We start from the raw sequence: 22,214 nt of genomic DNA, 5'->3' as shown, positions 1-22,214 counted from the left end.
CTGGCTGTGACATTTTTACAAAACTCGAGATTTGCACCACCTCACAATGGATCAACGCTGAACCTGCTTGGACTTATCAGATGCAGGTTGCAAATTAAAATACAGAAAGATTTAGCTTTTACTTTTTCATACATTCAGGCTTCCTATTTATCCCAGTAAATTTTTTCAGGCATTTATGATTATTTTAATTTATTTTGTTATAACCTTCTAAACCTGGTTTTTTTTCAATTGCATATGGAGCACTGATGCATCAACATTCAGATACTAACTTGTCTTGAGAAGCCTCTGAAAGGAGTAGGCCTATTTATAAACACATATATGAAAACAGTTCTTAGGAGTTTTCCCTTTTATCCTTCACAATAGTATTTGTGAAAACTCTTGAAAAATAAATATCATAAAAGAGTATTGTTGTGTATGTCTCCTTTATAAATTTTTTTTTGGCTTCCTAACAACCAAACCAGGATGCACAAACAATGGCAGTGTTACAAATGAGGGATGTGGATAAGGAATATAATAAATTTGAAAAAAAAAAAACCAAAAACAGTTCTTTCTTTTGAGTAATAAGAAATAAACCCAAGAATAGGTTTAAAGATTTTTAGAAAGTATTTGACTCCGTTTCTTTCCGTGGGGTATTGTCAGTATTTCAAGTCTATTTCACAGAAACACAAAACTAATTTGTTTAGGTAATCAATATATTTATATTTTATCAAAATTACAAGAAATTTTTTACTGTATTCAAACAAAATAAGATAATTAGTTTATGGAGGAAAAAAAAAAGATATGTTCCTGTTTTATCCCAGAGGAACCAATTACTTTCAGGCACTCTCAGCACTGTTAAAAAACCAGCACCTCTATCCAATGTGATTGCTAATAAGCAAATATACTTATGGTAAGAGGCAAGCAAGAAACATGTATCTCCCCCTTGGGTTCTTCCTGTCACTGTGGTACATTTTGGGCTCTCTGCAGCTTTCAAAGAGCTGACAATAATGCTTTTCTGCAACTCAACCAGCAAAAGCCAAACTACATTTCTGATTCACAAAGAGAAGCAGTTAACTCATGATGAAGATACAAAATAATCATCAAATCCCCTGAACCCTTTTCCATGCTGAAAGGAGACAGCTGCTAAGCTTGTGGACCACTTCAAAAGCTACTCATTATTTACATTTATTTCCATAAACTGTCAAATTTGTAATATGCAAATAAATACTGTCAGCATATAAAAGCGATCTCCAGAGAGACTATTTTCCTACCATGAGGCATGTCCACTATAATTCTCGTGTAAACAGGTGCTTTGCCTTGAAACAAAAGTAACCACATTTTGTTTTGGTTTCTGCCAAAAAAACCTAGACACAACCCAAGTTGTGCTTTAGCACGCCAAGTAAGACATTCAGCTGTTCACCAGTGTTCAAATTATGGACAGGACCACAAGCTGTTCTCAGAAGTATCTTTACAGAGAGATTTAACACAAGGGACCCAGGCATGCTGATGATGGCTAATTCATAAAAACAAATTATCACCATTCTCTAAACCATCAGCATCCTGATTATGAAAGAGTTCATTTTTAATGTGATCATTTCTCCAGTTTTTTAAAAATTTGAAAAGTTACTTGAAAAAAAATAAAAATCAAAGGCTGTAGGATTTAAACTGAGCTTCTGGTTTCCCAGTCATCTTGTTCATGTTATTTTCACGCTTCGACAACCACCCACCAGCAAAGTCACAAGGCTGATTTCTATAAGCAGCAGCAACCAGCACTTATCCTTATGTGAGGAATCACAGGCTGTGTGCATTTACAAACTGTTTCAGACAGATTTGTTTTGATATACAAGTTCCATAATTTTCTAGTCTAGTCAGCAATCCCTCATAAGGACTCCATCAGCATCACTTGTGTGGCAGGACCCCTACTTTCTCATAAAAATTAAAGCATAAACTCATAAAAGTGAAAACTGAAGTAATCAAAATTAACATGCAATAAACAAAGCTGCATTTCTATTTATTGCAGTGGTTTGCTGTGTCCAAGGCAACCAAAGAACAGTATTTTCCATGGTGTGGTGCAGATTTTTGGAGCTAAAAATTGTGATGACACTATGTGGTGGGAGTGCACACTTCCAGAGACTGTGGGGGCATTCGGTGACAAGTAAAGAGCACAGGGCAATGAAGATGCTACTATGCTGCTGCTTCTCTGGTGGCACCAGCTCACAGCTGCAAAACACTGATAACATGGTAAGGTGAAAGTCGTCTATGTGCCTGTGTGCTGCATCACTTAGGACAGACTATAAAAAGGTAGTAACGGCTAGAAACAGCACATAATCAAAAGCTGTACTTCTTACAATAAATAAATTCAGCGTCAGGGGCTGATAGGGCTGCAGAAGTACAAACTGGTCAGGAAGATAAGCAATGACATATCAGAAAATGTTCACACGCTGTGCGATATTTCAGTATTAGAGTCTTCATCCAGAAGTGGAGTACCCACTTCACATGAATCCACCCTCTGTATGGCCCTGGAGTCAGTCTCACAATATGCTTCTCAAAAGCCTGATCAGCTCAAGGAAGATTCAAATCACAGCAATTGGCCCTTCTAACAAGAAGGAAGTACTACTGACCAGACAGGCCTTGCCACAAAAAGTAGAATATAACTACATTTTATTCTTACCTTTACTTTCCTCAGCAGAAAGTTTTTCTCCAGAATCATCTAAAGGATTTAATGAAGATTTTTCAGGGGATAGAGGTGATTTGGACACATTGGTCTGCTCAGGTTCAAGTCTGGACCTAGAAGAACAAGAGCCTGTAATTTAACTGATACTACACACAAAAAGATTTCTCTAAAATGAGAACCACAGGTTACTAAATCCAATATTTTAACTCTTGCAAACTTCACAGTAAAGATATTCCAGTGAAGATACAAAATGTACTTAGCAACTTTCACTGAAATATTATTACAAAGGCAAAGAAAGCACGAATAGTATTCCTGGACAAAACACACCACATGCTCAGAGTTGAGGAGTATATTGAAGGCTAGAGCATAAAAATACAGACACTTTATTAAACTTCCTTTCAAAGTGGCAGTGTATTAAAATATTTTTTTTAAAAAACTCCAACATTTTGGTTATACTGAAAAATTCTTTTTAGTAGCATGGCCAACACTACTACTTTATTTTTTCAAGTGATAACGGTAATTTTACTTTATATTTTCAATTATCATTAAGGGAAAAGTAAGAAAATACAACAGAATTAGCTTTTTTTATCCTACAGCTAAGTCCCCATTATGTAATTTTAATAGAAAGGCAACGCAAAACATGAGAAGCGCATTCTATGATTATATTCTAAGTACTTGTCAAGTATGTTTCAGCGTGACACCAAAAAAAATTGAAAATCAGTGGCAACATATTTTTTTCCAGTAAATTTCTGTGATTTATTGTTGTCTACAGTGAATTCTATAACTGCTACACAGCAGATAGTTAAATGCTTAGCAGTTATGCTGCTAGAGAAGGTAAAGAATGAAAAAACCAAAAAGCAATGGTCTGAATCACCTGCTGTGCCAGCTTCATCACTTCCTCCCCTCACAAATATAATCAACAGTTAATCTCATTATGATCTGCAATTCTCCCCTGTGCCTAACAGAAGATGATGCATTTTGTGTTCCTTTCCTTCTCTGCATTGTGTCTAAATTCTAACCCATAATTAGAAAATTCTACAAAACCCGGAATATAATGCATTAGTCATCCCTGAGTGACTGTTATTTAACAAGAAAAAAACGGTAGCAGGGAACCTTTCTTAGTTATAAAACCTCTGAAAGTACTGGGCTTTTGGTAATTTTACAAAAAAGAACTCTTCTCTCATCTCCTCCCTCTCAAGTCTCAGATTTGCCTAATAATAAGGAAAAAAAATACTTATCTAGATGTCTATGCAGTTCAAATAATAGTTTTGAGACTAATAATATTAAACACCAATTCCCCAGCTAACAAAACTATCAGCTTGATTTTAATAATTGCATACATAATTCACAAAATATTCTAATGGGAAAAGAAATTTACAATTGAAATGAAATATAATCTTGAATATCAATAAACACAAAAATTGAAAATCACAACCAAGTACCTTCGCAGAAAAAAAATGCTTATGTTTCTATTTCTCAGCTTTTCTTTACAGGGAACTAGTCCTAACTGGCAGAACTTTTTAATCAAAAAATATGAGTTAACACATAAAGACAACTACTGTAAAAAAATTATAATACTCAGGCAATTTGTTGAAGAGTTTAGGATGGTTATCAGTATGAAAGGAAACATGATGAAATATATTCCTACTGCAAACCTTTCAGTATTGTCTGATACATACATATTTTAAATTGACTAAACTGCAGGAAAGAAGAGCTGCACTAGAATTAATTTACTTTTAAAGAAATGCATTCTTTTATTGTTTGTTGTCCTTACTTTGCACAGTATGCTAAATGTATTTCAATTTAAAATTAACAAAGTGCCTGGGATGCATTGTTTAAAGAATGCCTAGTTCTTTTAAGTGAAGGTACATTTCTCATCACATAAAGCATCAGCTGAAATCCTTGGGGAAATCACAAATTAACGATACTATTTTTCTTTAAGTCATAATAAAGACTGGGTTATGCACTGTGATTTATTTAAATTGAATTTTAACTTAAATGACAATTTGGCCATTATATCACATCTGCAATGCATACAGACTCTACCTGGTCAACATCAGTTTTCTAGTTCTTACATCCATAAAGACAGGTAAAGGGGTACATCATGTTTCTACTTGCCACGAACATCTGTCATCTCAAGTAGCATTTACTAACAAAACAGTCACTTGCTTTAGCAGAAAGATAGGGGCTTAAAAAAAAAAAAAAAGGCAAAAAAAAGCCAGAAAGAAAGAGAACAGGAGAGAAAAGTGATCATCTCTTGTACCTAAACAGACAGTACCCTAAATAGCATATCTTTGAGACATCCTATCTCTGAGACATATTACCAATGCAGCATTTTCTTGTAAATAATTTTGTTCAGAATATTACTTAATGGGACACATAAAAATATTTTGGTGCACTTGTAGAAGTCAGATAGGTTTATTAACCCACATTTTACTGATTTGGTTCTTTAATCCTTTACCTACATGAGAAGTACAGCGCTATATTGGCACTCTGTAAAAGAGCCCTGGAATGCACCTGCTGACAGCAGAAGATACTCATGCAACCACAGATTTCCATTAAAACAATTCTCTTAGAATCTAGCCATGAATAACAGTTTTGTTAAATGTCCTAAAAGCAAAAGGTACAGTTCACTATTTTTGATACTACTCACAGTCTCTTCTTATCTATCACTCGCTTAACTCGGATGGCTCTTTGTTCAGAATACAGCTTGCACACTCCTGTTCAAGAAAGCAATAAACAAAATTTCAGGTTAGAAGAGCAAGATTCCTTTCTTGGAAAATGCAATCATCCATTTTTAACCATGCAATAAATATGAAGTACTTTTTAAGTAATCTTCAATGAAGTCCAAGACAGCGGTTCTGTGCTCCTTTACCTGAGCAGACAGGACACCCCTGTGTGCTGAAATACAAAAGAAAGATATAAGACAATCTTGTAACTTCTTACTGAATTCCAAACCAGTTTGCACTTTCAGTTGATATGAAAGTTGTATACTCAAAAGGCCTATTTTAAATATAGCTATATTTAAATATAGGTTCTCTAAAACAGCAAGTCATTATAAGAAATCAAAAACTAAAGTCAGCTAGTGTCTTACAGTATTTTTATATATGCCAAGGAGTTATATCAATTAAATTTCTACACAGGAATAGGTGTCATCTAGCTAAGCATAGCAACGCAGATCTAGAGATTTAACTTGCTTAAAATATTGAACTTCTTCAAATTCCCCAGTGTATAGACTATGTGGAAGTATTTGGGATTTATTGTGTCAAATATCCTTTTCATTCACATATATTGGTATTTCTTATTTTATACTATGTAGTTCCCATGCATGCCTGACTTTCATTGTTTCTGAATAATGTTACAACTATGTTTGGATAGCATTTCACAGCTGATGAAAATCTTTAGTGTATTGACAAAAGACAGAGATACAGCAAGTCAACTTGAAAATGGCCAAACAGAAGTTCTCTCTACAACTTCCACAGGATAGCATAGTAGAGGTATGATCTCGGATTCAAGGTGTCAAAAATGCTGTTAATTTACCAGAACTCTGTTAAAGTTATTTAATTATCTCAAACTTGGAAATCTTATACCTATAATACTTTACAGGTGGACAAGTTAGAAAGAGACAACCATTGAATTTAGAGAGCTTTGGTTCAGGCCACAGTGATGAATTACTACTCAAGTTGTAAATATTTAAGACTCTCTTTACACTTGTATTTGAACAAACAAATAAAATTCTATGCTCTGGCCTCTCTTTCCACTAACATTTAAGAAAATGAAGTACAGTACTAAACAAGCAACGGGACTACAAAGATATAAACAAAAAGGCAATGAGACTTCACTAATCTCTTTCTAAAAGTGTTTTGGATTCACCATGCAATATTCAGCATTACATTAGCCTTTATCAACAACTGAGAAAAAACACGTAAGAGATGCTTAGTTTACCCTCTGTTCTCAGTTGATGAATGGCATCAGCACACGTTCTCATAAACACCTGAGCATCTTGATCTATCTGATCACGCTCCGTATCCGTCATCCTCCCATACTCAGACATAATATGGCTGAGAAAAAAGACAAACCTGTCACTTACAAAATCCCCAACATAAAATCCACGAGTACACATCTTAGACCTTCTTCCCAGCCACCATCTTCACAAAAACTTTTCTGGAACACTGATTTTCATGGAAAAAGGAGTATAAAGTACAATAAATATCCCTGACAAAAATGCCACTTCTATCAAAAAAACTTTGTTTTTTTAAACACTTTTACTAGTAAAATATATAAGAAAGCATCTTATATAATGATATAAGAAAAAATATATAAGAAAGCATTGTAAATAATCAAATACCGAGCAGATAAGGAGAAAATACTACTGGAAAATATATCATTGCCCTCAGCACTTATTTCAGTGAAGTGTATTTCAATTCTAAAAACACAAAAAGAATTAAGATAATGGAATAGCTCAAATACTGAAAGAAGTACAAAAAAAAAGGAACTTATTTTAGTTAAATATATTTTCATTATCCTAAATACAGAGTTTCATTTTTAAAGTAGCTGTACTATGAAATCTGTGAATTCAAACCAGACTAAGAATATTGGAAAATAATGCAAATTTTTAATATCAAGTTGAATGGAATATTCACTAAAACCTGTTCCCATTGTTTATTTCTATTTTAGATTATACATAATGCATTTAGTATTTTCTAATGGTATTAATATATCTGTTCTTACTAAATTAATAAAAATAGAGGCCTGTCCTTAAAATATTAACAGACTGTAGGTAACCACCAGAAAAGCATACTTTATGAAGGTATTTAACAGTGTTTCCACAGCCATAGGTGACAGGATGATAAAACTTTGCTACAGCAGCTTATCCTATGTTCATCTTGAGTTTCCTGATGATACGGTGATCACAGCCTATTATACCTTCTTTTTAAAAAACCAGAAAGAAAACCTTATACGCGCATTTGAATTTACTATTTTTATATGTGAAAATTTCCTTATGTATAATGCAATGATATTAATGCAGCAATACAAGTAAAAAGAAAGGATCTTTAATTAGCAAAACTAGCCTGATACCCTTAGAGATCTCTTACACACTTCACTGCAATAATGCCAAAGCTCCCCTGCTGCTGCAGTCCCTGCTACAGGAATGCCCACAACCAGTTCACACAACCCCACCTCACCAACTCTCATCGTATACAAACACATCAGTTCCTTCCTGCATCGTCAATGTACTGGAAGCATGGGTCTCCCACACCTCTTCCACAAAGTTTTAAGTGTACTCTAATGTCCTTGAGTACTATACCAAAATGCCTTAATTCCCATCCCATATAACTGGTTGCACGTCAAAAATCAGTACATAGTTCCTTTGGCTTAAAAATTAGTTTCTGCTTACTGGCCAGCTAGTACACAAGCACAGATTAGCAAGTAAAGAGTAAGACAAACTAATTAGAAGTAATATTCTATATTTCACATGTTTATTTCCAACACTGCCATGTATTTGGGATCTAAGTATCATGGGTTTTTTTCTCCCTACCGTTAAAACTATTCTAAATGTCATAAAATTAATTTTTAATACTTACAGAAAACCAGCCATATATAGTGTTTCCATTTATCTTTTACTAGCTGAATTGTTCCCCTTTGGTCAGGACTGACAGGTTTCATAAATTTGCAGCAGAATCCCTATCCCAGCTGTAATTAGTGATTTCTAACATATAACTCTAATTTGCACTTTCTGAGAAAGCAAATTCTGAATGATGAAAGATTTGAAATTGCCTGATTTTAGAAAAATCTAATAGAGGGGCTTTTCCCAACCTTGCTAAGATGACATATTGGCAGTTAAAAACAGAACATAACTCATATTGTTAAATGTATATTTAGACAGACCTTTCCCATACTCCCTTTGCACAGCTTGTACAGATGACTCTTTTTGCTACTAGTCTGTGGCATAAGCAAGTTCTTAGCATATGTAAAGCCAGAAAATGCATTCCTACATCCACCTCTACACAGGCCCAGACAGAAGGGGACCATTAAGTTCATCTGGTATGGATAGCATAATGTATAACATCCTTCAGTGAGCTCTGTCTACAGAGTTACTTGAGCACGTTAGGGCACACAGATTCAGCTGGAAAATGAACTTGTAGTCACAGCCTGGTGATGGCCCCCTGATGAAGCAAAAAAACTACACTCCTCTATTTCAAATTGCAATTATAAATTCTGGCTGGTCTGCTACTGAACAGGGTATATAAAGTTCTTGTCTTTACATCTATGTTCTTGTAATCTGCCCAACTCTGTGGTATTTGCAGAGTTATATGCTTTCCATACACTTTTTAATATTACAGGGTAAAATAAAGATTACAAAATGCAAACCAGAATTTTCTCTGAAATCAGACTTAGAAATACATATGAAAAAACCTGCCTCAGGCACACTTCATTTTTTACTAGCAGTAAAAACTACCACTAGTGTGGTACATTTACTAGTGGTAGTGATATGCTGAGGATAACTGCAAGAGCTTTATCATTGGGAAGCAAGTTGTTAAGTTACTTTTCCTAGTTGCTAATACAAAACTAGGGTAGATCTTAAACAGGAGTTTCACTGCTTCAAAGCTAGCAAAACACAGCTTAACCCAGTAAAAAAGAAATAGAATGCTTTTCTTTTTATAACTGCTTACAGCTTACACAGTGTTTGGTACCAGCGCTTTTGAACACAAGCTGGTCAAGCAACTCAGAGGCAAGGATACCTGAAACCCAACCTCCTTGGGAAGGCAAGAGTGGAGTCACACAATCATATGCCATTATGTCAAAACACATATGGCATCCACTAGTATTAACAGGGAACTGAAGTCCCCATTGCACTCCCTAGTAAATCTGCACGTGGAGATTATACTGAAAATTCACTTAATTATCATCCTCCAACCTTACCGGAAAATGAACCGTTCATTAAAATAAAACAGGCCAAAATAAAACAAAACCACATCAAAACATCAGACAAAAAACCAACTGAACAGAAAAAAAAATCCAGCTGTGTCTTGTATGTCAGAGATACAAATACTTGCTGAGAAGTGCAGTGGCAGTATTGCAGCAATGGACTGATCCATCACTAAATCAAGAAAGGTCAAACAAACCAGGTTTTTCAGAAACAATCAGAATCAGTAGCCAAGACACACACTGGCTAATGCATGCAGAAAAAGAAGGGAGAAAGGAGGAAAATAAATTCCTCTGGATTTTTATCCTAATTAATACGAGAAAACTTCATAAGAAACTTGGGCTGGAAGGCAACTTGGTTTATTTGGAATTTTTAAGACAGTGGGTGAAGAGTAAAATGAAGACAGTGAACATCAAGTAGGCAGACTTCATTAGTCTAGAAAAATGAGTAGGTTAGATTGGACAAAGAATGGAAACCTAAAAAGGTACCGAAAAGAATTCATATGAACTAGTAGTTCTCATATAGAAATTACATTATGGTAGTTTGCAATTCTGCCCTTGATGAAAGGGAAGAGTAGGTAATACAATGAGAGATCAACTGAGCTACTTCGTGAGCTCTTCACTGAGCTCAAACAGAAAAAGCAGAATACAGAAAGTGCAAATGAGTTCTGATTGCTACTGACACATCTAAAGGAATACAGCATGTAGGGACACATCAGAAAAGGTCAAGTGCATGATTACAACTCACAGCTGGTAACGGATGCCAGTGATAACAAGAGATTGCTGTGCAAACATTACTATTAGAAACACTTAAGAATGTGATGTTGGCTTGTTACTCAGCAGAGAAATAAAATTACACACAGAGTATGAATAAATGCCAGATGTTTGGGTTTTTTTGCATTAACTTTCATCACTAAGATCACTTAAAAGCTGCAGATATTATTCCCTTTAGTTTACTGCTTCTAAATCACCTGGGCCCAAGTTAGTATCTCTCTCATTTTGAATAGATCTAGTTCTTTGTTGATATTTTCATCAACAATAACAAGTGTCAGACAATATATGAACAACAGGCTGCTGAGTAAATGAGTGTACAAGAGAGAGAGCTATGGGAATGAGGTCATAGCACAAGTGTACCTGAAGGTGCAGTGGCTCCTGGAATAATGCTGAAGGTATTGATATATCCCTCCTATCTGTGTGGCAAAGGTGTGCTCTTGAATGGAACTAACCAACTTCCAAAAAAGTCCAGGGTTTTTGCACATTCATACAGTGATAAGAAACATGAGACCAAGTCCTGGAATAAAATAGGAAATGAATCAAATGAAAGGATGTATCCTCACTTCCAAGAACTAGGAGAGACTAAGCAAATGAGAGGTTGATGAAAAGATGAGGTTTAGCAACTATCTTAAAAAAAAATCTCTTAAAGGAAAAAAAAAAAAGCAGACGACTTACAGACCACTCAGCCTAGAAAAATGTAAGAATAAATAAGTAACATTTAAGCACTTATGAAAGAACAAAAAGATCACCAGTAGCCAAGATCATACCAGGACTATGCCATAGGCAGTGTAGTTTACTGCTGGGATGCAGTAACAGGTCTTACAGATGGATGACAAGCAACCATTGTTTTATTTTTTAGTATGGCTTTTGTTACCATCTCACATAGCATTCTCATAAGCTACTAGTGAATAAACGAGTTAGAAGAAACAAGCACCATATGAATCTGAAACTAAAAAGTTGAACTTGGGAGTAGTTGTACACCAAAACAGTAGGATGCACTGAGTCCATAGGATTTTGTCCTGAATCTGATGCTATTTAATACTTCAATTAACAATTCAGCAGAATTGAATATATACTTATTAAACCTGCAGAGGCATAAAGTTAAGCAAATTAAAACTGTATCAAGAGAACAGGACTTCAATTCAAAACAATACTGCCAAACTGGAGAAATGACATGAAGAATTCCAGTAAGGAATGCTCAGAGGCTCTTTGCTGCAGCAGGAACAATTATCTAAACCCACAGAGTAGGGAAGAGTACTTCAGAAAGTCATCTGGGATCATATTAGATCATAAACCAAACATAACAACAACATGTTGTTGCATAAAAAGTCATCATTACAATGGGATGCATAAATACAGTATAATGAAAAGCAATCTTTCTGCTATCCTTATGTTTGGGCAAGGTCTCAGCTGGATCTTTGTTTTATTTCACCACCTCACTGCAACACTAACTGGGACAGAAGTGGAGAGAAGAGGAAAAAGTACAATCAAACAAAGAGAACATATATGAAACCCCAAATATACTGAAATTGGAGAGACTGAGAAAAACCCAAAAGTAAGTTTGTGTAAAAAAATTATTCTAGTAGCATGGATAAGGAAAAAGGAAGAAGCAGAGTGAGGATATGAAATCTCACTTAAAGAAATATTTAAAAGCAAGCAAAGCACTACTAATTCTCTTTTTGGATGTTTCAGCCATGCTCCTCCCAGTTTATTTTGCTGGCAAAGCACAAGGGAGAAGAGCTGATGGAGGTGTTACGTCAGCTTTGGGAATTACTAACTTTCTGCTGGTGCATAAAATATTTTCTCCTTACTAATTCAATATAGACAACAAATCAAGAAGAAAAACTTGATTTTCCTCCAACAATGTATTACAAAAGAGAGAGAAGCCATAAGCAGAAAAAAAATCAGTTCTAAAATATTGATACCCACTCTTTTTAGTAGACGCTTCCCCCACCTACCACTTGCAGACACTACCTTACAAATATATAAAAAAATGCTCCTCATAAGTATTCAAGTACATGGTTGTACAATCTTAGTTGCAAATACAGCAGACATTTTAAAACTTCTTCCCTTTGGGCATCTAGCATGTTTTAAATTGCTTGATTTCCTATTTAACAAAGCTTTGTGCATTTTCATTTACCACCCTTTTCCATCTAAATGCTGTCTGATGTAAATCCAAGGTAAAAGACTGTCTACTCAAATGACAAAACATTCCACAACAACCTATGTAAAATTTTTTAATTCTGTGTGGAAGCCTCAGCTACTGGAACAGGCAGTACAGGCAAACCTGAATTAGCATTTTCAGTTTTGTAAAATATTGCTGAGAAATTCCAGAGTGCTACTGTGAAAAAATACTATTTCTGAAATGTGATATATTAACTTAGTGCAATTAAAAAAGAAAATATAAGTAATTTGAAAATAATTCCCTGGAGAACAGGAAAAGAAAGTCTCTACAGAGTCTCCAGGAAGAAAGTCTCTACAGATCATCTACATGTTTTCTATCAGTACAACAAACAAAGTCTTGTTTCTTGTAAAAATACGATTAAGTCTAGACAAGAAAGCAGCCTGGAGTCAGCTCAGGAGTCAGTAAAACAGTATTTTTAGAGTCCTTTAATGGCTGCTTCTTTTCTTTTATTGTTAAAGACATGGAAACACTCCCCATGAAACATTGTGTAAGCATTCAATGATTTTCTATTAAGCGGCAAATGATGTAACTGATTTATTGCCTTCAGATAGATAAATGCTTAGATAGATAATACTAGGGCAGGAGGTATAATTACTGGGCACCAACATTATTTTTTAAGACAGATAATTTGTTCAGAATTTTTTTGAAGTATATTATTTGCAACTGAAATGTTCAAACACTTAATTGCACAGAAGGACCACAGAAGCACGTAATGAAGACGCATCAGAATCCACTCATCCAGCCTTGCCCATGGAAAAAGTATCACTTCTATTCAGAAGCCATCTACACCACACTGATCGGCCACATAAGTATCTCTGCAGTTGCAAAACACCATAAATTAGATGTCTAATAATTCCAGATGGGAAGCTCTTCTCTCAAACATTTTTCCTTTTACATATGAGGTGTTCTGTGATCAGAATTTGGAATTCTCTCAATTCTTTCCAAAGTCTGATTAAAAGAGTAGGAATCTTTAAACTGTCTAAACCTTGAAAGAGCCTTCAGAGAAACTGGAGGCTTTGGAGGAGTCCTGAAAACCATTTCAAATTCCCAAGTGTTAGTGCACTAGTTCCTCAAACTATATTTAACACAAATATACAAACTGTCTTGGTGGTTCAATGATCAAAAGCATGAAGGAGCTGATGATGAAAAGAAGGCACAAGTTGTTCACAGATGAAACATCAGACAAGTTACCAAAGACTGAAGACAGTCTTTACACTGGAACACAGTGTAAAAAGCAATGTAGGGATGTGTTACAGCAAATGGACTGAGGGAAAGAATACAGAGAATGTGTAGCAGTCAATACACTAAAAATGGGAAGGTAAAAACTATCCTCATCTAAAAGGAGTGAAAACCTACATGCAAGAGCAAGTAAATAAATCCTGATAAACAGAAGATAAAGGTGCAGTGGCCTGTAAGCCAGCAAGTTTAGATCACTGCATCAATAGTTTCGTGTGCTTTGCCATTTACATATTTTGTAAATAACAGTCAAATCAAGAAGAAAGAAGGTGAATAAGCAATCTTGAGGGTTTTTTGGCTCAATTTAGGTATTTCAATTAAATATTTAAAGTTTGATAAAATGGGTCAGGGCCTTGCATTCAAATAACCCTTCCTCCAGTTGACTTTCATTGCTAAAAATTTTCCTCTAAAAATGAATTAGAGACATCCCCTCTACAGCAGGATATTTTACGTATGCCAAAAATAAAAACTCTATTATTAAAGAATTTATAGTCTGCAACAGCAAGGTCAAAGAAGCAACCAAGAACCTGGATGTAGCACATTATGAGGAAGTTTTAAAAGGCATACAATAATTCAACTTGGTAACTCAGAAGCTGAATTTCACCAACTCATTGTGCTAATTGGACAAATAGCAGGACTGACAAAATACAGAGTAGTCAAATTTCAAGAACAAAATTAAATCTCCTATGTAAGTTTCAGGACAGCCTTTTAATATTAAATTGTTCAAATACTGTTCCCATTATGTAAGTATTGAAAAGTTATTGAAACTGCTTTTGAATGAGGCATTTGCTAAGACTGTCAGACTGACAGCATGGATGCTGTGATGCTCTTTGCACCCACAAAGTAGAACAGCATAAACAATCTAGTATGTAATTTGACAGTATTACCTATTTTAAGTTTGACCATTAAGGACAGGATCAACTGCAATCACAGATGAGATTTGCAGGATTATTTATGGTTTAATAAAGGAAATGACACTTCTTTCCTCTCCTTAATGAATACCCTAGGGTAGGGTGTATGTGTGTGAACAACACTGAGAATTACCATGATAACTTGTTACAATAGAGTTTACAAAAAGAATATTAAAAACTTTTAGAAATCAAAATAACTTGGACAAATTTTTAGTCCTCTAATCACTTTCATTTTATGCACAGTACATAATACAAACAGTTAATACAAACAGTACCCAAAGTTTAACTGCCTCTGACTGCTCTTACTGCAGTTATTTGCAGTTTCTCAACCTCTGCATTCACACGAAGTTTTCACAGAGTAAACCCAGTTATTTCAGTATTGAATAGCTAGCTCCACCTAGTGTTGTTCATGACCTATTCCAACAGGCATTGAAAAGCAGGGAGCCAGTCATAACACCTAACTGTACAGTTACTTTTGCTTGCTGCTTTGGAAAAGCAGTCCCTCTTCCACCTCACACACAGAATTGACACCCCCAAGCTTCATTTTCACCAACTACGAATAGTTCTCATGGCCTCCCACTTATAAAACATGCCATCTTCTCTTACTGGTTTCATTTCTGAACCAACAAAATACAGCTTTTAAAAATATTGGGGAGACAAAAAAAGGGTGCCAGAAGTCTTCTAGCAACTCACTTAGCAACACATTTTGATTCCATTAACTGGGCAGTATTGCTATTGCTGTGACAGACCCTTTCAGGCCCAGAAGCTGTTTCTTAGAAAGACTGTTCCTCCAATATGGACTGAGCCTAAGGAACATCTGTTCTATTGTCTTCTCCTGGGGAATGGATATCTGTCTGGATACCACTTCTATTTGCTATCTGTGAAGCTTTCAACCCAAGATGACTTTAGGTTGCATTTTCTCTACTTTGATAGAAGGACAAGCTCAGCTTTAGTCAGGGTTGTGGCAGAATTGGAATGCAGACAGGGCTGACTCACTAAGTTTGCATGTAACAAAGTTTCATTAAAAAGCAAGTTTTACATTTCTCAAATGAAACTATTACTTGTACTCGGTTCACCAAAATACAAGTTGCAGTAACATTTAGCTCTTAGGATAACTTGATTTAGTATCTGCAGACCACAAGACGCTATTTTTTTCTTACTAACACCAACCTGTAAACTTGTATTTTAATCTTCTAAAAACCCCACTACTAAAGCTGTCAGCAGTAAGCAGATACAGCAGTTTGGAATGTTTCCTAATGGCTGAAGAGAATCAAAACTTTCTTCACACAGGAATAACTAGCAGAGATGAAGCCTACTGCTTTTGTCACAGAAAAACAAATCTTGTGCTGCTGTCCCCTGACACCGTATCCTCACTGGTGTCCTCCATCTGGAATCCCAGTGTCTGAAGAGTTTGCATCATTCTCCTCCAGGACCTGCCGAGGCTACTGACTGCACACTTTGTGTAGGTTTAGTGTCACGGGTGAAAGGGAAAACTGGATCACTGAAGCTGGTACCCTGCTGTCTCAGGAACCACATCAGAAACTTACCCTGCAGGTCCTTAAAAGGTGTGGGACTCAGAATTCTGGGTTTTGTTTCAGATCTCACTCCTAAGAGCCAGAAATAATTTTAAAACTCTGAGTCTCATTTTTTTCAGGTACATTGTCTTCTTGTGACAGCATTATTCCTCATCTTACAGTAGCTTACAGTAAGCCAATTGATATGCTGTCTTGGTTTTTGTCATTATGCCTATAGGTTTTTAAGCTGTTCATTTTATAAATCTTTAAATAAATAAATAAATCTATTTAAACACAATGCACACTTACCTATAAGCATTAATGTAGTCCTTTCTGTGTTGTAGAAGAAAATCTTTCAGCTTTCCAATATGAGAAATCTAAATGAATAAAAATCATAATTAAAATTTCAGTCAGGTAACTAATTATTTTATGTTTGAAGTTCAGTATTCCACATTTCAAACATGAATTTGTAAAATTATTTATTCTGTAATTAAATGGAATAATAAAATTTACTCTTTTATACTAGAATTTTCACATTTTCCAACCAGTCAATACACAAAAATAATCTAAAAAAGATGTGCTGTATGAAGGTTTAGCTCAGATTAAAAATAGTAATAAATACATGTCTTCTCTCCAAAAAGAATAAACCAAACACTAAATATAACTACAATATTAAATATTAAAAATATTAAATATTATAAAATAGTATCTAAATTGTCAATCCAGAATTTAATGTACAATTTGGAAATAAATTCATTTTGGAAGACTAAACTCTTTACTGATGAGCTATAACATAAATATTCAAGTTATTAGAACTTTTAGGCCAAAGGTGTTGTCCCTCTCCTTTCTATTTTTGCCATAATACAGTGACCAGTTTGTGCCCAAACTGAAGTAGCATCTCTATCATTTCCTAATCAATAGTAAGTTTTCCCAAAGCATACATCCCAATCAAATTTCTCCTTCTGGGTTTCCACCTCACTGTGGATAACTGTTACTATAAATCACTTCATTTTCTTTATTAAGAAAACTTTATATAAAGATCCTTCGGAAAGATGAAAGAAAAGAAAAATCTGAATAACTTTCGCATACTTTAGTCTGATTTAAAAGATTTTGTGTAGCATAAGATGCCACTTATTTTGGAAAATGGAGGAACTACAGAAATGTAGCTTAATTTGTCAGAGAAAAGATATGACTACCAGTATGACTTCCCTGGCAGGTTCTTGAAGACGACATGATGGGAAGAGGGGAGAAGGGAGGAGAATTTTATACATTAATGGTATATATTTTCAGAGGGATCCAGGGGGAACCTTTTTAAAGCATATTTTTAAATATTCATTAATAATTCAGTGTAAAAGAAGCATACAGGGAATTTCACAAAACAAAAGTTGGTTTAGTTTACAAATGCAATAAACGTGGTTTACTCCACGCATCTGGGAAAAAGCATCAGAAGCTGTTCAACTCTTAAAATCCTATTTTCATGCAAATGGTCCTTGTAATTAAACAAACAAAAAACCACAGAGAAGGAACACAGAATAGTTTGGACAAATAGAAGATTAATTCCTCCAATTATTTTTTTCAAAAGATTAGCAGCTTTTTGAAGAAAGAGGAAAAAAATTTAGTTATAAGACCAAAGTGATTTGTACAACTCAAAATAAATGTTTCTGTGTGCAAATAAAGATGTATCCATCTCCCTACTATTATTTGCTCTATTTCATTTTCACTATAACTCATCATACAGATGTTCCTTCTCATTGGCACTTGAACTCATTACTTGTACAGTAATCTCTTCCTCAGCTCAGACTTGGTATGTCATCAAATTTGCTGAATAGGTAAATTAAGCTTGACTATGAAAGCAAAACATTTAAAACAGCCATACAGTGTTTCAGTGGAACAATAATACTTAATAGAAAGAAAGAAAGTAGTACAGAAAACAAAACAGAAATGTAAAACAAGAAACATGTTCAAAACATTTACATTAATATGCAAACAAACGCTAAACTAGAAAACAGATTAGTAAAATTTTGTAAGCAATAAATCTTAATATTACTGCAATAGCTACAATTTAGGAGTGATTAACAAGCAGAAAGAATCAGAATGACAAGCAAGAACACTGTCTTACAGTAATTAATTCATCTAGTCACAAAGAGCATTCTATTTAGGCTAAAATTGTCATCGTGTGTTTGAATTGCACTGACCCCACTTTGCCTCTCCTCCATTTGTAAAGCTATTTTCATGAATTTAGAATGACACCATTATGCCCATACTCACACCAAGCTCTTAGTTCCCAAGATTTGCATCAGAAGTGAGACTTCTTGTTCTACTTTCCCTGAAATTCTAACAGCATCTTCTGTGATCCTGCACTGCTGATATTTCTCTTTTGCCTCTTTTTACAGTGTACTACTAGAATAGCTTTGAATTCAATTTGTCATTACCACATCAACAAAATGAAACAATTTTTATGAAAAAGGAGGTCTCACTAGCATTAATGTGGATTTTATCCAAATAAAAAGATTGGGGTTTTTTGTATGATGCTCAATCTTCTACAGTCGCAAAATATCACTGATTATACAGATATAAATTTTGAAGATATCTCCAGGGTCATCGAGCTGCAATTATTCTGGGGTTATCAGAGGCACACCATACACTCTTTATAAAGTTATCAAGCTCCACCCTAAAGGTAATAAAGGCTTCTCCCCGTTACAACTGAATGGTTTTGTTAGAATCCTACTATTGGTATTACAAATAAGGATGTCTAATTTCCAGGTTTACTGATTACCAACTTTTATTCACCTGTTCTTGCTTCAAAACAGTCCTTTCCCTTAAGAGCTCTGATTCCCTGTATGTGTTTGACTTTTTGTCAATAACTATCTTTCTCTAACTTCTGTACCCAAGACAACTGACTCCAATCTTTTAGTTTCTTCTCAAGAAACAGTTCTGAAGTTTCCTAACCCACAGCTTTCCTTTGCATTTGTTCCAGTTCGTATCCATCCCTTTCCAATGCAGATAATTAGAAGGCATTCACTGGCATTAGTTACTTCGTAACTCAGCTGGAAACAGCTTTTCTTCCACCATTTCCATTTATGACGTTCAAGCTTATTCTTTGTTTAGGTCTTCAAATACATGCTTACTCCTGAATTTCTTTCTTCTCCTCACAATTCCAAGACCCCAAAGTCATTCAGTACTTGCTGTAAGGTATCACTTCTCCCTCTCCTTCCTCTCAGCATTCCCTCATCAGTAAATTTTACCAGTCTGTCTTACTGTGGGACTCATTTTTAAACTCATCTTGCTCTTGTTTTAGGGAATGCAAAAAATAATTCCCCCATTAACCTCTCTTCAGTCCAACACTTCTTTTACTGTGGAAGAATTGCTGCTGCTAATTCATCTCATTCCGTTAGTATTTCCTCTGGTAATCTCCTCTAGACTTACTGCTGGCACTTTAGCAGACACTTCACCATCAGACTTCAGGTCATTTTAAACAAGGAAAAGCAGATTTTCTTAAAGCATCAAGTTGGTTGGACACATTCTATTTTTAGTAAGACAGCAAATTATACTGCATTGTATCTTGTTTTCTATTTGTCTTTTTCCCCTTAAAATATTTTCTGAATCCTGGACCACTTCTGAGTCAGGTCCTGCTGATGTCATTATCAGTTTCCCTTTGCCGACCTAATTAAAGGCATTAAATTGACTTCCCTCTGACCGAAGGGTACCATCTTCAATTTATTACCATAAAAATATCTGACATGAGAACCTGGTATTTCTCAAATCAGCTGTGGTTGAACTCAATCCAAAGACTACCTGATAACCACAATTCGGCTGCATTAAAGTTCTGGGATTTTCCAATTTCCAATTCCATGCTCTGGTTCCCAGTACATATATTGCTTTTATCCTGCTGGTCCATAGCTTTTTCCTTAATAATTTAGTCTTGAGTCCATGCTTAAACTATTTTTGATCTATACTCCAGTTGCATGACAAATCCACCTTTTTTTGCTAATTCTCTTTTTATTAAAATAGCTAAAGAATACTTTAACTTTCAGAGGGTTTTAATACTATTGATAACTTCGTGAATTTGGCCAAACCTGACTTTATTACAAAGTCTGCTCTTTTGTGACAGTTTTCTTGGCCAGTCTCTCTTTCCTTCCCTGATTTTCACTGCCTCTGGGATAATTTTTTGTTCTCTTCTCTAATTGATCTTTCAAGTAGATCTAGACCAATTTTAAATCCCACTTGCATTTCAGCACATCCATTTTTTTGTCACTCCATTTACCCACTCATCATAACTGCAACTTCCTATTTGCTGTACACGAATGTTTTCAAAATATTTATACCACTAGCTGACACACCCATCAAAAGGATAGATAACAGCAATTTGAAGAAGCAGCACAAACACATTTCAGTACTGGCCTCTTGTCATGCCTCTCATTCTTTGCATCTTGAAAAAAGCTTTTTTCTGTTCTGAAAGTCTGGAGTCAAGAAAAGCCTCTCCTTCAACCCTGAAATAAAGAAATTATTTCCCTTTTTTCCCCTGAAGGGATAGGAGGGCTTAGAGAAAGGCCCTTCGTAGTTGCAGCATTCTTGCATTAAGACTAAACTTACCTTAGAGGGAAGAACACTACTGAATTTCCAGATAACTGACAGTTTTATGAGAATCAGGGGAATAAAAGACCTTTCCTCACAATATTGCCAGCACCAGTTATATCATTACAGCAACAGCATCTTCTTGAGCTTCTGTTCACTATCAGAATATGGAAGGTTACATTCCTTCTGACAATGAAGACGAGTTAGAAAACTCCAGACTCTCCCTCTTCCCATTCTCATTGGCACTCCCCTCGAGGGTCAATATCACACCTCAAAACATCGAAATTACTTTTTTAAAATTACTGTTCCAGAAATGGGGCTTACAGTGCTTGAACTCAAATAGAAAGAATTGGTTTCTTTCATTTCAGCTCCACAAATACCTGTATCACCAGAAGGGAGAGCACAAGCTGAACAGCACCAGTAGGAAACTTCCTACAAGACGCATCTGCCATGTATGAGGGTATATTTAACTACAACTTACAAAATTCAACATGATAACCTCCTAAGATCAGGTACTGAATCTGGAAACTCCAGGTGTTTTTTAACAACTCCCAAGTGTAGTTTTGATCATGAAAACCCAATTGATTCTCTACAGCGAAGCAGCAGCAGGTTTCCACTTTGTGGCAACAAAAGCCTCAGCATCGTGCAAGTGAAAACCACTATAAATTCACATTAAAGTCTGTAACATGACATTTTAAAAGTTACTTTAGGTTCCAGTTCGTAAACTATCTCTTTAATACATATATCTGTGTTTTGTTGCCGCTATAGATTTTTTAAGCAACGCCTATGAAAACGTAAAAGCAAATATTGCATCTAATGTAGGTCTGGCACAAAAGGAAGCCTTGAATGGCTGCCATCTGCTACCACAGGTGGCATGCACAGCTCTATTTATACTTGGGGCCTGTGCTAGAAATGGTAGATATTCCTCTGTTTAGAGATTTTTTTAACGATTTCAGAGCAGGCTGTGTTATTAAATAAGATGAGAAAGAGGAAAGCGTTCCTTCCAAAGCAGCATCTTGAGGAGACGCACAGACTTGAGAATGAAGCCGCTGACTACGCTTCCCTCAGTCTCTTAGCAATACATACAGCATTTCTCTCCACTCCCAACAAAGAATTGATCACTCATGAAACAGTAGGTTCCAATTTGCATACGCTTAACCCACTGCAAGAAGCAGCAGCATTGTTTACGATTAAAATGATTGGAGTAGGTTCCCGTGACATATTGTAGAGGGAATTCAACCGTGCTGAATAGTCATTTCCATTGAACAAATATAGCGTTTTATCAAATTTACTCCTCCATCAGAACAATAAGCAAGTATTTCCTACCACATAAAACTGACTGTTACACTTCGCGCTATATTGCCGCTCTGAATTTTTTAAAAGGTGTACTTTGTCAAAGGAAACTTTAAAAATACTTAAAATCAAAACATAATAGAAAG

The 22,214-nt window shown here is 35.3% G+C and overlaps 1 protein-coding gene across 1 annotated transcript in view; it reads right to left on the bottom strand.

The window, feature by feature from the left end:
- Positions 1 to 22,214, bottom strand: part of STX18 (syntaxin 18) — a 63,074-nt gene that overhangs the window by 12,437 nt on the left and 28,423 nt on the right. The window contains exons 2-6 of the mRNA XM_032684666.1: positions 16,510 to 16,577; positions 6,599 to 6,714; positions 5,477 to 5,554; positions 5,307 to 5,373; positions 2,651 to 2,766 (exon numbers count right to left, since the gene is read on the bottom strand). Of these exons, the coding sequence (XP_032540557.1) occupies positions 2,651 to 2,766; positions 5,307 to 5,373; positions 5,477 to 5,554; positions 6,599 to 6,714; positions 16,510 to 16,577 (445 nt within the window). The remainder of the gene's footprint in view (positions 1 to 2,650; positions 2,767 to 5,306; positions 5,374 to 5,476; positions 5,555 to 6,598; positions 6,715 to 16,509; positions 16,578 to 22,214) is intronic.

The sequence above is a fragment of the Chiroxiphia lanceolata genome, chromosome 4 (genome assembly GCF_009829145.1).
Source record: "Chiroxiphia lanceolata isolate bChiLan1 chromosome 4, bChiLan1.pri, whole genome shotgun sequence".
NCBI classification, from domain to species: Eukaryota; Metazoa; Chordata; class Aves; order Passeriformes; family Pipridae; genus Chiroxiphia; species Chiroxiphia lanceolata.
This window is presented reverse-complemented; position numbering and strand designations above follow the sequence as displayed.